General features: G+C 39.0%; 1 protein-coding gene and 1 long non-coding RNA gene across 2 annotated transcripts; both read right to left on the bottom strand.

The window, feature by feature from the left end:
- Nucleotides 1-3,591: 3,591 nt before the first annotated feature.
- On the bottom strand, nucleotides 3,592-4,750 carry LOC113754304 (putative receptor like protein 25). Its single transcript, XM_027298684.1, has 2 exons — nucleotides 4,014-4,750; nucleotides 3,592-3,662 (listed from the first exon to the last, which is right to left on the bottom strand). The coding sequence occupies exon 1, from the start codon at nucleotides 4,725-4,727 to the stop codon at nucleotides 4,014-4,016; it is 714 nt and encodes a 237-aa protein (XP_027154485.1). The 5' UTR covers nucleotides 4,728-4,750; the 3' UTR covers nucleotides 3,592-3,662.
- A 2,253-nt stretch (nucleotides 4,751-7,003) lies between these two features.
- LOC113754198 lies at nucleotides 7,004-8,101 on the bottom strand. The gene is made up of 2 exons (XR_003465147.1): nucleotides 8,035-8,101; nucleotides 7,004-7,191 (listed from the first exon to the last, which is right to left on the bottom strand). It is a non-coding gene; the product is annotated as an uncharacterized LOC113754198 (long non-coding RNA).
- Between the last annotated feature and the right edge of the window lie 9,881 nt (nucleotides 8,102-17,982).

Raw genomic sequence — 17,982 nt, forward strand, 5'->3', positions numbered from 1 at the left:
GTGTTGTTCGTATTTATCCTGATAATTGGAAATTCAATGCAAAAGGTGACAATTGAAAGACAAAATCAATATTCTAGAGTAGAAACATCAATGTTTTCTAATTTCTAAGGAACTTCTATGCCAGTAACAAATAGAAATAATGGGTATTGTTTGTCAAAAGAATTTGCAGAAACATCAGCGCTCTTAAGTTGTGGTGTTAAAGTAAAAACCAAAATATCAATGTCCTAAAATCGTTTTTTATAGGTGAATTCGAATAAAGTAGGGGCCTCAACCAAATTATAAAACATTTTAGTTGCTTTTAAATTATAAAGGAAGATGAAGCTTAAAAAAACAAAAAACAACAAAAAAAGAAGGAAAACAATACTTTCACTATCTGTAGGGCCTTCAACCCAAATCATATGCATCTGTTTCATGTCGGCAATTATATGGGTCATTTCAGAAGGAAAACAACTCCTAGCATCGAGCCACCCTATTGGGCAATGACGTTAAATTCAAAATTCTATCCAAAAAGTCAATCCATGTCTGGTTGACAGCAAAAATTCCCAATGACGTATCAATTGTATACATGTAGTCACCGAAAAGGCTCCAATTGGGTGAAGGTTCTCTGCAATTGCATCATGCAATTCATCTAATTCATGGAAGTTAACCACAAGACTTTGAAAAGTTAACGAGTATAAAGGGACACCGTTTTGATGGACACAGAATTAGCTTCAAAAATTGACTTAAGCTGATGATATCTTGTCATCCAATCTGCATCTCAAATTTATTTGTGGTGAAAATTAAACAAAGAAAAAGCCAGTAAAACCAACATGCTTAGTGGGGATTTAATTCTTTTTTTTTTCGAAAACGTTAGATTTTTATTGGGGATTTAATTCGATCAACTAAAACTTGGCCTTTGTATGCCACATAGATAAGGGGAGTTCCATCAAGAGTTGATCTTTAGTAGCATAATCATATTACAAGGTGATCAGTAGACTGATTGATATTTACATTTAAGGGGAGTTCTACAGTTTCCTTTAAAGTAAAGTACCAATGAAATTAAATTCACCGTTAGATATAGGATAAGAGTTATTAACATTTAGATTATTTCAAGAGTTTAAATCACTAAACGATATGGTAAGATATAACTAAATTAGAATCAGAGGTATCGTACCGAAAAGGGACTATAGTATTTTTTTTTCACATATAAATGGAGAAAATCGGAATCCGTGCTAACTATATATCCTTTGCCGTACTTTTTTTTGAAAGAAATCTTTTTCATACTTAACTAAAGCAAATTATACATCTTTTCCCACATTATTGAAGACATACTATACACAAAGAGAAGTCTAAATAACGTGGAGTCATCATAATAATAAATGAGTGGCTAATATGATGCAACATATAGGTTTTAACCTGCTATCACAGGTTTCACTAGGGGCAAAATTGTAATAGCAAAATTTGGTATGAATATTAGTAAGTTTTTGCGGTTTGTTGAAAAAAAAATAGTAAGTTTTTGCACAAAACAAATAAATTTTATTATTTATTGTAACTTGCTATTTAAATATCAAATCTTACTAGATTTTTTAGCAAAAATTACCATTTTTTTTCCAAAACTTAGCATTTTTTATATATATAAACATACTATTTTTCAAGAAAAACTTATGACTTCATTAACAAATCTTGCCACTTTTTTAGCAAAATTTACTATATTATTAACAAGACCTTTCTATTGTTCAAACGAAACTTCCTATTTTTTGTGCAAAACTTCCTACTTTTTCGAACAAAATTTATGACTTTGTTAATAACTTTTAACATTTTTTCAGGTACAGTATACCAGTAAAGATCTAAATAATGATAAGATTGGTTACTGCTGCTAAAAGGCAATTGGCTGGAGACTTGAATAAAGCTGAATAAGAACAGTAGCAGTAAAGATGAAGAAATACCAAGAAGATGCCCCATTGGACGCTTTTGGGTACTGATATGTGAGTGGTTCATCTATACTGGTTGACGAGCATCAATTACGGTTCTAAATGCTAGCAGAAATTGCTGATAAAAATGACTACCTAAAAGTCTTCATGGAAAGTTGATCACTCAATTAATGGTTGGTTGTAACTAGAGGTGTTAAAATGGGTGATTTGGGCGGGTTTGAGTTGGGTAAAATAGGTAATGGGTATAAGTGAGTCAACCCATTTATACCCATTTAATTAGATAGGTATAAATGGGTAAGTCAAAAAATGAATTGGGTAACCCAATTATCCATTTATAACCCATTTATTTTACCTTTTTGTAAATTCATTTAAATTCATTTTTGAAAACTAAGTTATCATTTATACCATCCTTTGCTCCCATCATTAGTTTTAAATATTTATTTATAATGCTCAATAAACTTAATTATCAATTTTTTCCTATATGTACTCTATGTCGCAAAATTACATATTATTTAATAATTAAACAATAAGAATATAAAAATTTGAACTAAGTACTAAAAAAGTTAACATAAAAACTTAATCCAAAAATTTTGAACCTCTAGCATTTTTTCGTATGTAAATTTAAAATTTCATTTTGGAAAAATAAGAAAAGAGGCTAAAACTTGTCATAAATTTGTATTGGTGAAAAATGAGCAAGTTAATGGGTGGGGGAAGAGAGGAGGTTTGGAGGAAGACAATTCTAATGAGTTAATTGGGTTTGATGGGTTACCCAATAATACCTATTTAATAAATGAGTATTATTGGGTAATTCATTTATACCCATATGCAAAAATTTAATATACCCATACCCATCTATTCATGGACGGATATGAATAAACTTAATTAAATGGGTTTTTTTGACAGCTATACTTGTGGGCAGCGTTCATTCATGATTTCCTCTTTTCAGAAACAACTCAAAATAGGATGATCATTACGAAAGTTGTTCTTGAGTTAGTTATATATGGTTCAATGAGGCCTCATGCTCAGCATTTCAGCACTAAGATTTTTATGGTAATAAGATTACGGGCATCTTTTGTTTTCTGCGTTACGAAAATAAAAACAAGCGGGCTGGGATTGGCATTGAAATTGTGAAGACAATTTTGATTAAAGATTAGGAATCAAATTAATAAATTCTAGCTACTAACCCATCAATTGATCATACCTAATGAATTGTGAAATTAAAGATATCAATTCAAGATTGATTTTCTGCATTGCCACTTATTTACTTAGACAAATGCATAATCCAAAATATAAACACTGGCTTTTTCTGCATTGCCACTTATTTACAACGGCTCAACACCTCTAAGGAGTTTACTCACTGAACTTAGTCGCAAAGCCAACAACTAAATCATAACAAGTACCTTATTATCATTAAATGAAGCCAAGTATATACAGTTTAACTATTCTTCATAACTTTTTTAGGCAGACTATTATACTTACATTTTATTTACATATAATTAATAGCATATAAAAGGAGGTCTAATCCTCAGCTTACATCAGAAGATGCCAAGAAAACTGAAAAAACAATATAGAGTACTCAAAAAATAATCATACAACGGTAGAGTAAATTAAACTACTACTGCTTCTCAAATCACCTGGAAGAAATTGCTTATTCTGACTGACTCAACAAGAGCAACAAGCACTTGCATAGGCGTAGACTTGGCCGATTGAAAGGTGACAAAGCACCAATACTAGTAAGTTTTCCTTAGCTAACTGCCAATTCAAAAAAAAAAAATTTAAGTTGACATTTTACAAAAAGACAAGATATATGAAAAGTCAAGATTGGCTAGTCTAAAATATGCAAATTGTCAAATCTTTACTCCGTGACAGTGGTGGAGGAGGTAGAAAACTGATCAAGAAAGGGCAACATATCAACTTTAGATGATTATACTATGAACAACGGTTCAATAATACATAATAAATCATTAAGTGCTTAATTCTCTACAGTCAAATTTGTAATCGGTAAAGAAAAAACAATTACGATAATAAATGTTATATGCTCAATGAGTAAGGATAATAAGCTACGTGATTTGTAGTACCTTACGCGCTTTTCTGTGTACTTACTCAACGGAAGTTCCTCGCACGCCGAGTAGTCTTCAATGCTATCATTGCGGCAATTCTGTCACTTGCACTTTCCAGAAACTCGAAGTATGCATAGCGCCAAGACCTCTTGAAGAGAAGGATTGCCAAGAATCCCACGAGGCCGAGAGCAAAACCAGGTCCTATACCTGCATAAAACCATGACCAATCAAACTCACCATGATCTTTGTCATCAAGGATAGGATCATTTTCGGCTGGCGACTTGTTCTCGGGGCAGCTCTTTGGGAGTGGCTTGCCACAAAGTCCACTATTTCCTTCATAGATGGATGGATCGTTTAAGGTCTGAAGTTGATTTCCTGATGGTATTTCCCCTGAAAGGCTATTGTGTGACAAATTTAGGAAGCTCAATGAGTTTATTGTTGATAAGTTGTTAGGTATTGCACCGAAGAATTCATTCATTGATAGATCTAGCGTTTCAAGTCGCTTTAAGTTGCCAATCTTCTCAGAGATCCTTCCAGTCAAATGGTTGTGAGAAAGGTTCAAAGTTTGTAAACCAGCCAGATCCATTATCCCATCTGGGATCTCACCCACTAAATTATTTGTTGAGAGGCTTATGGATTTAATGAGCACAAGGTTCCCAAAGGAGTACTCAAGTTCATTTCCTCCCTTATAGTTTTGAAGGTTGGTGGTATCGTAAGTTATCGTGAGAATGCTTCCATGTTCACTTGATACCATCATTGAGAAGTTGTTAAAACAATGAGGAATATATCCTGTTAAGTTATTGTGTGCCAGGTTCAGCACTTGAAGATTTGAGAGTAGGCAGAGCTTGTCAGAAATACCTCCATAGAAGTTATTTGACTGAAATCTTAGAAACATCAAATTTGATGACATTTCCCCAATCCAAGCTGGTATGGTATCCCTTAGCCCATTTTCACCAAGATCAAAAATTACCAAATTGCTCAGATGCTGCATTGATGACGGGAGCCTTCCAATGAATTTATTTCCATTCAAATGCAGAATCTCAAGTGCCCCCAATTGCAGGTAACAGCTTAAGTATTCTCGTGATAAAAAAAAAATCATAAAATACATGGAATAATTAGTTTTCTATTAAAATGCCCTGGAAAGAGTAGGTATCTAAAATAAATATACAAGTGATTCTCATGATATATATGTATATATATACATACACATACACACATATATATCGTTAGGATATACACACATCCACACACACACATATATATATAGTTAGGATATTTTTAGTCTATCATTATAGAGAAGAAGGACATATTGTTAGTTTCCACAGAATAATGTCCACATGCAATAAGGGTCATTTCGTTTATGCGCTTGTGTGCGTTGTATCCAGGTTGGTAGAGCGAAAGAGAGAAGATAGGACAGGATTCTATCAACTTGTTAGGTCAGTTGCCAAAATCGTTGATGAAGATTGTGGAACACTAAAGAAGACGCATGTTCAATTATTTATGAATTACGAATCACTGATAAAGATTATTCTGTTTTTCTAAAGGATTTATTACCACACGTAAATCACATTCAACCTACCTTCCGTGCGCATGTATCATAATCACTAGCAATTATTGACTTATCTATATAACTTTACTTTTCCATGATATTAATACATGAACCCCAACATAGTCGAGCACTCCTTAAACAGATCCTATGTTATTTTCTTATTTGTATATCCCTACATTATTTTTTCCAATTGGTGTATTATCGTGATCATTGTCAGAATTGGAATCATGTCAATATGTATGAATACTACTTCTCAACACCAACTCCAATATCCTCCATTCCGGGTTCTTTGACTTTGATTTATTGACGGAATTTATTTTGAGCCGAACAATCTCCAAAAATCATGGATAAAGATTCTGAGGGCAGGAAAGAAAATGCCTGTTCAATTATTTATGAATCATTGATGAAGAATTTTGGTTCACTTTCCAATTTAGTATTTCAGCTGTAAGCACATGCTCATTAATAAATTGGCTCATGATCGCCAGTGGAAATAACTAAATCTTACTATTTTATTAAGTTGTTTGAGTGGAAACTCATAAAGAATTGTTGGAGAGTCTCTACTTTATTTTTTTACATAAGTTTGGGTTTGTCTATTAAGTATCCATTGTTAAAATTTACTATTTTAAAATAAGTGCCACTTAGTGGTATCCACGAACTTCCAACATGATAACTGCTAGTCTTAAATTTTGGATCGTATCTTTAACAAGATATTTATGCATTGTTATTCCCATCATCCAAGAAAAAGAAAAAGCCTTTAATTAAATAGAACTTTTAGTACAATGACATTTTAACATTAGCTAATTTGACACAGTTGAACCTATCATATAAATTATTTGAATTTGATATCATCATTTCTGTTGGGCCTACTTTAGGTTGACTCTAACTTGGCCCAAGTCCAAGTCATTCTGAATTGTGCACTTAACGTTAAGCCCTATCAATCATTTATTTCTGACATCACAGAACAAATGGTGTGGTTCAAAACGAAATGTTTCCAAACTAATCATTAAATGTGTTGCATTTTGAAAACCACCTACGGGTGCAAAACTGAGATCCTACCCTCTCGAATTGGGCCAAAATTTCCTAATTGGTGAGATTGCATTAATTGCAACGTCCAGATGACCTTGGCGGGGTCATGATAATGCAAATGAGAATAATAGAAAATAAAAAAAGTAAATAGAAGAATGGGTATAATGGCAGGAAAATGATAAAAAAAAAAGGGATCTGAAATAAGAAAAATGCATGAAAATATCATGAAAACAGGTGATGGATGAAACTTGCGCAAAAAGTGCCTAATCGATTAGCGTTGGATTTTTCTCTTCTAAACTACGTTGCTAGCGTTGGTTGGACTAGCAGGAAAAACAAGAAGTGTCTACAAGACTACAACTAGCGTTTATCTAATTTTCGAGGCACATGACATGCATCTTTGCATTGGACGAGAATGAGAGAAGGTAAAACAAAATTCCAAAATTTGTTTAAGCAAACAATTGAAACTTTGGTATGACATAGAATTCACAGCTGTAGAAAGAGGACTAATCCTCAGATTACATCTTGAGATGCAAAACAAAACAGAAAAACACTGAACACTCGAAGCTTAAATACACGAAAACACAACAAAACTACTATTGCTTCTCGAGGCACTCTGGACAACAACAGCAGCAGCCACTCTGATAGTCTGAAAGATAGCAAAGTAGCAACGTTAATAAATTTTCTCTAGAGAAGTGCCAATTTAAAAAAAAAAAAACGTTAAAGTTCAAGATTTATTACAAGAAAAAGATAAATGAAAAGTTAAGACCGTCTAGTCTGAAATACACAAATTGTCAAATCTTTACTCCTTGCAGTGGTGGAGGAGGTAGAAAACTAGTCTAGGAGGGGCAACATATACATAAGCATTACATGACCATAAGAATTTATTCATCTTCTGTAATCAAAGGTTAAAAAATACCTAACAATCATTAATTAGTAGTTTGTAAAAGTTATTGGCAGAAAAGCTAGACTGTATACCAATTAGAAATTACATAACTAAATTAACTATTAGCATAAACTAGTATAGTACTTATTGGGAAAAAAATTTTCTTTGAAAGCTACGAATTTGATGTTAGAATCTTGTTGGTAAGCTATTCGGTATCAGGCATCTACTACTTTATACTCCTATCTATTAAAATTGGTATGTTATTCTTTTGTTGATATAACTTATTAAGATTCTTTGTTTGAAAAAAAAAACTTATTGAGCTATAATTTTCTTGTATTGGACAAACGCATAAAATAAATCCTTAGAAATATTTGGAAAAAAAACAAATTACAAATCACAATAGGTTGCAAATTATGAATGTTAAGTTCTAATTAGTTCTCTACGATCAGCATATAAAAAGTAAAAAGAATAAGTTAGATGAAGGAATGTCTACAAAAATGTGAAATTTTCGAAGAGCAAATTATCAAAGATAGTATGCTACGGATATTGTGGCTCCTTAGTGTGTGATATGAAAAACAGAGTATAAGTGCTTTTATAGGAACTTACTCAACGAAAATTCCTCCTCAGGCGAGTAGTCTTTACCCAGATTTTGTCACAGGCACTTTCTACAAACTTGAAGTATGCATAGTGATGGGGCATAATTTGTTAGTAATTTGATTATTAATTTTCCCTGTTATACCTATCAAATATTGCGTTAATTGCCAATATATACTTATATTTAGTACTTGGGTCTAATTCCAGGGATGGAGCAGAAAACTACCAAAAAGAGAGGGAGCAATGGACAATTGGGCTAAGGGCCCACCTTGTGTACTTCATTGGCTCAAGTCCTACGGGAGAGAGCATTAGTGATCTATCAAAAAGGGACATCAGCGGGGACCACGAGAAAAGAGAAGGCTTTTCTTCAATTGGGCTTTGAGAGAAACACACGAAGAGAAGTTTTCTTGTAATCTTTGACTTGCTCCCTAAGTGTGAGGGGACCGCAGACATAATAGCTTGGGTCCACTTTCTTTTGTTTGGCTATAAAGAGAAAACGTACAGAGGACAGAAGACGGCTGGCTTTTATTTTACATCTCTAGTTTTTTAGTTTAGTTTTAGTTTCTTTTCTTTCTTTCCTTAGACTGGCCTCTGACACACGCCAGGTGTTCGACAAAATTCCCCAACGGGAAAAACACCTTTTATTCCTTGCTTCTTAATAGAAAACGCTATGCCTTTGCAATCCATTAATTCATGTGATGATTTAATTATGCGGCGTGGCTAAATCTTCCATCTAGTCAAGGGTCAACTCGACGGCGCAGTCCCGAAAATCTGTGAGATCTAATTAGTTTTCACGTGTTCCTTTATTTATTAATATTTGCACGTTATCTGCTTGAATTTTCATGGGATTATTTTATTAATTGGATGTCAAGGGCCCGATGTTCAATGTGATTTATTAATCTCGTGCCAATTTAGTCAATTAAATCCGTAATTGTTTGATTGATTAATGTTAGTGGCAACTGGTGTGTTTACACATTAGGAGAACGTGCAATCTAATTTAAATAACCCTCGTAGCGTGTTATTGATTAGGGCTAGGTTTTTCTGGTTATTAATGCAATTGGAAAATTAATTCCTACGGTCGTACCTAAGAGTACTTTTCTGGTTAGAGGTGATTAATGGTCGTACCTTGGTCATCTATAATTTAAGGAAAAATTGGTTGTCAGACTATAACTGGCCTATTAATACATTAAGTGAACCTCTCTTGCATCAATGATCGGATGATTGGACTGTGCCTGAGTAGTTGTATTCTTGGCTAGAATTTATTTATTCTTGATTTAATTCCTGTTTTGCTTGTGCTAGTTATTTATTCATTTTTTTTAGTTAAATTATTTAATTGTTTTTAGTTTCATTCCGATAAAATCCCCCCTTACCAATTGGACTTTAAAAGAGACAAAGATATCCAGTCCCTGAGGAGACGACCCTACTTGCCACTGTCTACTATCTAGTAATTTTTGTCTATTAATTAATTCTGGTATATCGGGTTAAGCAAACTCTTCGGGAACAGGGTGAATCAAGTAACCCATTGCACACCTAGAGTCCCTGCTCCAGTACCTAGGATTAATTATTGACTGCTTTTAGTGGTATCTAGGTTCTATATTTATTATTATTATTGCACAGGCTGACGACCTGTCAATTTTTGGCGCCGCTGCCGGGGAACGACGTTATTATTTGTTTCTTTATTAAGTTCATTTTCGCTCTAATTTTCTGGTATTTTTCTAGTGTATGCCGCGATCGTCTCGTACAGGTAATTTGGTTTTTGACCCTGAGGTAGAGAAGACTGCGCGTAGGACAAGAAAAGAGACCAGACAACTCCGAGAGGAGCACTCCAGTGCTACATCTCAGAGACCTGAGCCAGAAGTTGAACCAACAGATTCATTTGGGGACACTTCGAGTGACTCAGAGCAAGAAGAAATCCCCATGGCTAACACACAGACATTAAGGGAGTTGGCTGCTCCAAACTTGACCCAACAACCTCTTTGCATAACTTTTCCTCGCCTTAGTGAGAATGCAGCTTTTGAATTAAAACCTGGTTTAATACATTTGTTGCCTGTTTTTCATGGTCTGCCAGGAGAGGAACCCCACAAACACATGCAGGAATTTGATGTGGTGTGTTCGAGTATGAAGCCTTCGGGAGTAACTGATGAACAAATTAAATTAAGGGCCTTCCCTTTTTCTCTCAAGGATTCGGCAAAGGACTGGTTATACTGTCTACCTGCAGGCATTATCACCACGTGGCCAGAGATGCAGAAAAAATTTTTTGAAAAATATTTCCCTGCATCTAGAGCTGCTAGTTTGCGGAAGGAAATATGTGGCATCAAGCAATTTCACGGGGAATCCTTGTATGAATACTGGGAGAGGTTCACCAGGCTGCGTACCCGATGCCCGCATCACCAAATAAGTGATCAACTGCTGATTCAGTACTTCTACGAGGGGCTACTGATGAACGATAGAAATATCATTGATGCAGCAAGTGGTGGTGCACTGGTAAATAAGACTACCCAGGAGGCATGGGACTTAATTGAGCGAATGGCAGAGAATTGCCAGCAGTTTGGTACGAGAGCAGATGTTCCTACGAGAAAGGTTAACGAGGTAAGTTCATCTTCCATTGAACAGCAGTTATCTGAATTAACCTCATTTGTTCGACAAATAGCTGTAGGAAATGCACAGCAGGCCAAAGTGTGTGGGATTTGCACGAATATTGGTCATACCACTGACTCGTGCCCACAGTTACAAGAGGAGGGAATTGAGCAAGCAAACATGGCTGGTAACATGCCCATGCCACGTAGACAGTATGACCCCTATTCCAACTCATACAATCCGGGTTGGAGGGATCATCCAAATCTGAGCTATGGGGGAAATAAGCAACAAAATTTCATCCCCAATAGACAACAAGGTTTCCAGCAACAATATCAAACGAGGAATCAACCCTCCTCTGCCTCAGGTATGTCCCTAGAAGACATGGTTAAAACCATAGCCTCTAATACTATGAAATTTCAACAGGACACTGAGGCCAGCAATCAAGAGATGAAAGCACGTATGCAAAACTTGGAAAATCAGATGAGTCAATTAGCCTCAATTGTCAACCGACTGGACTCCCAGGGAAAAGGAAAACTTCCATCCCAACCTGAGGTGAATCCCAAGAATGTAAGTGCAATGACCCTCAGGAGTGGGAAAGAGATTGAAGGACCAGCACCAGTGGCTCCGAAGGACAAGAATGAGGACCGCATTGAGAAGGAGCTTGAAGAAGAAGGAACGTCTGGCACGAATAAGGAGGTAATACGTAACCCAGTGATTCCTGTTAAGCCTAACCCACCACCTTTTCCTAGCAGGTTGGAAAGGCCTAAAAAGCAAGACAAGGAAAAGGAAATTTTGGAGATGTTTAGGAAGGTGGAAATAAATATCCCCCTACTTGACGCAATTAAGCAAGTACCCCGGTATGCCAAATTTTTGAAGGACCTATGCATCAATAGGAAGAAATTGAGGGGAGATGAAAGGATAATTGTGGGAGAGAACGTATCTGCAGTGCTTCAAAGAAAACTTCCACCCAAGTGTGGAGACCCAGGTATGTTCACCATTCCTTGTAAAATAGGGAACACTAGCATTAGGAATGCCATGTTAGATTTAGGAGCCTCTATAAATGTGATGCCCAAGGCTATTTATACTTCTTTGAATTTGGGGCCCTTAAAGGAAACTGGCATTATAATTCAATTGGCTGATAGGACTAATGCTTATCCTGATGGGGTGATAGAAGATGTGTTAGTACAAGTGAACAATTTAGTGTTCCCTGCTGATTTTTATATTCTTGATATGGGTGATGAACATTCTCCAAATCCATCACCAATTTTGTTGGGGAGGCCCTTCTTGAGCACGGCTCGTACAAAAATTGATGTTAGTAAGGGCACCCTAACGATGGAATTTGATGGAGAAATAGTTCATTTCAGTATATTTGAGGCCATGAAATATCCGTGTCACTCTAATGCTGTTTTTGCTGTGAGTATAATTGACCCTTTGGTGCAAGAAGTATTTGAGATTAATGGCAGGGATGAATTGGAGGTAGCAATCACCAGACATTTGGATCTGGAAGCAGCCTGCGAAATGGAGTTAGACATCAATTTGCAAAGAATGGTTGGAGCCTTGCATTCACTAGGCCAAAGTCCTCTAAGGTATGATGTTGCTCCTATATTTGTGCCTGAACCACACCTCAAGCTATTACCTTCTATCGTGCAGGCACCTGAAGTGGAGTTGAAACCCCTGCCCGAGCATTTAAAGTATGCCTTCCTAGGTGAAAAAGAGACGTTACCAGTGATAATCTCATCCAAATTATCACCCACGGAGGAGGACAAGCTGCTGCGGGTTTTAAGGGAGCATAAGGAAGCTATAGGGTGGACAATTGCAGACATCAAGGGTATAAGCCCGTCTGTATGCATGCATCGAATTCACCTGGAAGAGAATGCAAGGCCGATAAGACAACCACAAAGGAGATTGAACCCCATCATGATGGAAGTGGTCAAGAAAGAGGTAATCAAGCTTCTGGACGTGGGAATTATTTTTTCTATCTCAGACAGCCCATGGGTAAGTCCGGTCCAAGTGGTGCCAAAGAAAGCAGGGGTGACTGCGGAAGAAAATCATGAAGGGGACCTTGTTCCAATTCGAAAGCCTACGGGTTGGCGCCAATGCATCGATTACCGCAAATTGAACGCAGTGACCAAGAAGGATCATTTTCCTCTTCCATTTATCGATCAAATGGTTGAAAGGTTAGCTTGTCGTGCCTACTATTGTTTTCTAGATGGTTTCTCTGGTTATTTTCAGATAGCAATTGCACCAGAGGATCAAGAGAAAACAACTTTCACTTGCCCCTTTGGCACTTTTGCCTATCGAAGGATGCCGTTTGGATTGTGTAATGCCCCTGCAACATTCCAGAGGTGCATGATTAGCATTTTTTCTGAATATATAGAGAGAATAATTGAGGTATTCATGGATGACTTCAGTGTCTATGGTGATAGTTTTGACGATTGTTTAGATAACCTGACATTGATTTTAAAAAGATGCATTGAGACTAACCTGGTGCTAAATTGGGAAAAATGTCACTTCATGGTTGAGCACGGGATAGTTCTAGGACACGTAGTGTCGTCTAGAGGAATTGAGGTTGATAAAGCTAAAATAGATGTGATATCTGCTTTACCTTACCCCGTAACTGTACGGGAAGTTCGTTCTTTTCTAGGACATGCAGGTTTCTATCGCAGATTTATCAAGGATTTCTCAAAGATCGGGGCACCACTTTTCAGGCTTTTACAAAAGGATGTCAGTTTTGAATTCAACGGAGAGTGCGAAGAAGCGTTCGAGAAGTTAAAAAAATTACTCACTTCTCCACCTGTCATCCAACCCCCTGACTGGAATCTCCCATTTGAGATCATGTGTGACGCCAGCGATTACGCAGTGGGTGCGGTGCTGGGTCAAAGAGTGGGGAAGGCAGCCCATGCTATATACTACGCCTCTCGAGCCTTGAACGGAGCCCAATTGAACTATTCGACCACTGAGAAAGAGCTTTTAGCTGTAATTTTTGCTTTAGAAAAATTTCGGTCCTATTTGCTTGGTGCTAAAGTTATTGTTTTCTCTGATCATGCAGCCCTGCGGTATCTGTTGACCAAGAAAGAGGCCAAACCGCGACTGATAAGGTGGATACTGTTGCTACAGGAGTTTGACTTGGAGATCAGAGATAAGAAAGGGGCAGAGAATTTGGTTGCAGATCACTTGAGTCGGGTAAAAGTCACCAAGGACGATATCCCATTGAGAGAAACTTTCCCCGACGAGCACTTATTTTCTGCTAATTTAACTTTGCCCTGGTATGCAGATATTGTTAATTTTCTAGTTACTGACAAGTTTCCTGCAGGATGGCCTAAGGCAAAAAGGGATAAGTTAAGGAGTGACGCAAAATCTTACATCTGGGACGACCCTTACCTCTGGAAGCGTGGTGCCGACCAAATCATTCGCAGATGTGTAGGTGAAAATGAATTCCAGTCTATTTTAGCTTATTGTCACTCTTTTGCATGTGGGGGTCACTTTGGACCAAAGAGGACTGCTCGTAAGGTTCTAGAGAGTGGATTCTATTGGCCAACCCTCTTTAGGGATGCCTACTCATTTTGTAAGTCGTGTGATAAGTGTCAAAGAGTAGGTAATATTTCTCGTAGGGATCAAATGACCCAAATCCCAATGATTTTTGTTGAGATTTTTGACGTTTGGGGTATTGATTTTATGGGCCCTTTTCCCTCGTCGTATGGTTTTCTATATATATTGCTTGCTGTAGACTATGTCTCGAAATGGGTGGAAGCAAAGGCCACCCGTACTAATGATTCCAAAGTAGTTGCAGAATTCATCAAGTCTAATATCTTTATCCGCTTTGGGATGCCGCGAGCAATTGTAAGTGATCGGGGTACCCATTTCTGCAACAAGACAATTGCTGCACTTTTTAGGAGGTACGGTGTCTTGCACAAAGTGTCCACTTCTTACCATCCGCAGACAAACGGTCAGGCGGAAGCATCGAACCGGGAGATCAAGTCGATTTTGGAAAAAATGGTTAGACCTGATAGGAAGGACTGGAGTGTGAGACTTGAAGATGCCTTGTGGGCATATAGGACGGCGTACAAGACACCAATCGGCATGTCCCCTTACCGTTTGGTATTTGGGAAGCCATGCCACCTCCCTGTCGAGTTCGAGCATAGAGCATTTTGGGCGGTCAAGCAATGCAACATGGATATCGACGAGGGCGGAATTCAAAGGAAGTTTCAGTTACAAGAATTGGAGGAGATTCGCAATGAAGCCTACGAGAATGCTGTGATTTATAAGGAGAAAAACAAGATTTTTCATGACCAGCAGGTCTCTAGGAAGACATTCGAGTGTGGGCAAAAAGTTCTACTGTACCACTCCAAATTGAAGTTATTTCCAGGTAAATTACGTTCCCGTTGGATTGGTCCTTTTGTTGTGACTAATGTCTTTCATTATGGTGCAGTAGAGATCCAAAGTTTGAAGACTGAGAAGAAATTTGTAGTGAATGGTCATCGTCTCAAGCCATATTATGAAGGTTTTCCAATTGAGCGGGTAGAGATGATGCACTTAGAGGACTCGTTTTGCTTAGTTTGAGCAAAGTTTTGGACGACGTCTAGCCAAAGACGTTAAAGAAAGGCGCTTTTGGGAGGCAACCCAAGTGTTAATTTTGTTATTTTATTGCTTAAATTATCAAATCATGTCGTTCCTCACGTGGGCGTTTGTCACTCTTGGTGTTTTCTAACTCTGATCAGGAAAGCAAATCTTGGCGTGCCCACGCAAGGAGGGCACGTGTTACGGTGCTTAAGGAATTCTCGAAGGCAGTGGATGCTCTCCAATCTTGGCGTGCCCGCGCCGTGTTGGTTAATTCTCAACATCTCGCGACACTGGTAGGACAGGGAATCTTGGCGTGCCCACGCGAGGAGGGCACGCGTTACGATGCTTAAGGAATTCTCCGATGCAGTGGATACTGGCGAATCTTGGCGTGCCCATGCCATGTTTTGCAATCTAAAAAAAAAAAAAAATGAATAAATAAATAAATAAAAATATTTTTTTTTTAATTACAAGGAAAAAGAGAGGGGGGGATACGGTACTCCAGCAATTTTCGAAATTTGAATTTGAAAAAAAAAAAAAATTCACAAAAACTATTTTTTTTTCTTTTTCTCTTTTCTTTTTCTTCTTTCTTTTTCTTCTTTCTTTTTCTTCTTTTCTTTCTTTCTTTCTTCTTTCTTTCTTTCTCTTCTTCCCCGCTGCCCTGCCTTCCCTTTTCCTTCTTTTCTTTCGCTTGGTCCCCCGCACGCCGCTGCCTCGCGCTGCCGCTGTCGCACGCCAGCTGGAGCCACCGCCGCTGCCGCTGCCGCGCGCCGCCGCCAGCCGCCCTCTCTCTCCACCGCAGTCAGCGCACGCCGCACGCGACAAGGAGCTCCCTCGCACGCCGCTCGCCGCTGCCTCGCGCTGCCGCTGCCGCACGCCGCCGCCGCCAGGTCGCGGCCAAGCGCCACCCATCGCCGCACCTCTCCACGCCACAACTCCCCTCCAGATCTGCTCCACCACGCGAGCAGCTCCAGGCCCGCCACTGACCGCCACAGCTCTGCTCCAGATTTGACCACCACGCACACGCGGCTCTCCTCCACTCGGCCCAAGCTGCCCTTCGCCCTCGCGCGCCGCTAGCCGCCCTCTCTCGCCACCGTGCCGCGCGTCACCACCTGCCCAATTTTGGCAGGTGGAGGTATTTCAATTTCTACCTTCATTAGTGGTTCTCTGGTCCTTCAATTGCTGGAATTTGTTTTGTTGTTTTTATTTTATTTTATTTTTGGGTTGTTCCGTGGGCCTTTGTTGGATTTTGGCGGGCAGTATATTTAGATAATTGCTGGGGCTAATTTTGGGGCATTTGCTGCGCTATTTGGGGGATGAATTAGGAAATTTTTGGGGTTCATTTTGGACAAATTTGGGGATATTTGCTCCCATATGTGGGGATATTCTCTGATAATTATTGAATTGCTGGCCATTTGCTTTAATTCTTCCCTGTGACTCACCAGTGGTACTGGGTGAGATCTTTTTGGGGTCCCTGTTGGTATCACTCGTGTGTTGATCTGTTAATTTTTAAACTTGTGGCCCTTGAAGTGACATTGGCTGGGCATTTTTCTGCGTCTGTTTGTTGCATTGGAGGGCTACTGTGTCCCTTCCTTTGCTCATTGCTGATTGATTGTGCCTAATTAACCTACTTGGGTTATTTGGGGTAGTACTGCACGTTTGGGCTGTTTTGTTCTTATATTGGATTCTATTAGGATTGTTGCTCTTTATTAATTGCATTTGATGTCTTGTTGAGGGTTGTTATAGCCTGAGGGTGCTTGCATTGCTTTCCTGTCTGTGCACCAGTGGTACTGGTGGCAGTATTGCTTTCCATTTCGTCATTCTCTATGCTGAACTGTCTCTCAATTCTCACCATTTATTGCTGAGATTGCTGGTTGAATTTGGGGGCGCCCGTGACGCTTATATTTGAATTTGGGGGCGCCCGTGACGCTTATATTTGCTTATTGGGGGCGCCCGTGACGCTTGCATTTGCTGGTTACTCCATTGTTTTGGGTTGCCTGTTGGTCACCATGGTGAAGCCCCGACCTTCTGCTAAGTCTAGGACACCCAGGAAATCACAACCTCCAACACCTCCACCCTCTATTCCCGCCTCTGACCCCTCGCACGAACCTTCCTCCTCTGGGAGGAGAGCTCGCCTTGGGAGACAGAGGGGCGTCCATATTTCTGACCCTGCACATTTTGGGGGTAACCTACACTTCACTAAGGCCGCCGACAAGCAGCGATATGCTGTTTGTTGTGAGCGGCAGATCACTCCCTGCCGTTATCTGGACGCCGCCACCATGGGCCTTCTAAATATTAGCGAACCCTTCCACCATTTGATAAATGGCATTGGGTGGCGCCCATATTCCCGTATTGTCAATCTCCCGGCCTTTGTTGAGTTGGTTAGGGAGTTCTATGCCACCTTTGAGTTCACCATTACTACCGGTTATTCTGCGTCTACCCCCAATGTTATTCACTTCCGGTTGATGGGTCAGGAGTTCCACCAGTCGATTACTGAGTTTAACTTAGCGTTTGGCTTTATTGACCCGGCCTATGCCGCCTCTCGGGAGTATGCCGAGAGTGCGTGCGACTACATAGAGCCTTTCTTCTCTCGTTATCGGAGTATATGGGAGGCGTTGTCTGTCGACCCTGCCTCTTATGATCCTCGCCAGACCAAGAGCTCGTACATCAAGGACCCAGCTTCTCGCTACATCCAGCGTTTCCTAGCGTATAGTTTCTCGGGTAGGCGGGATAGTTCGGGTATATTGTCCAAGCCGGAGTTCTTTTTCATATGGTGCATGCATACTGATATTAAGGTTAATTTGGGGTGCTGGCTCGCTTCTCAAT

The sequence above is a fragment of the Coffea eugenioides genome, chromosome 11 (genome assembly GCF_003713205.1).
Source record: "Coffea eugenioides isolate CCC68of chromosome 11, Ceug_1.0, whole genome shotgun sequence".
Classification (NCBI taxonomy): domain Eukaryota; kingdom Viridiplantae; phylum Streptophyta; class Magnoliopsida; order Gentianales; family Rubiaceae; genus Coffea; species Coffea eugenioides.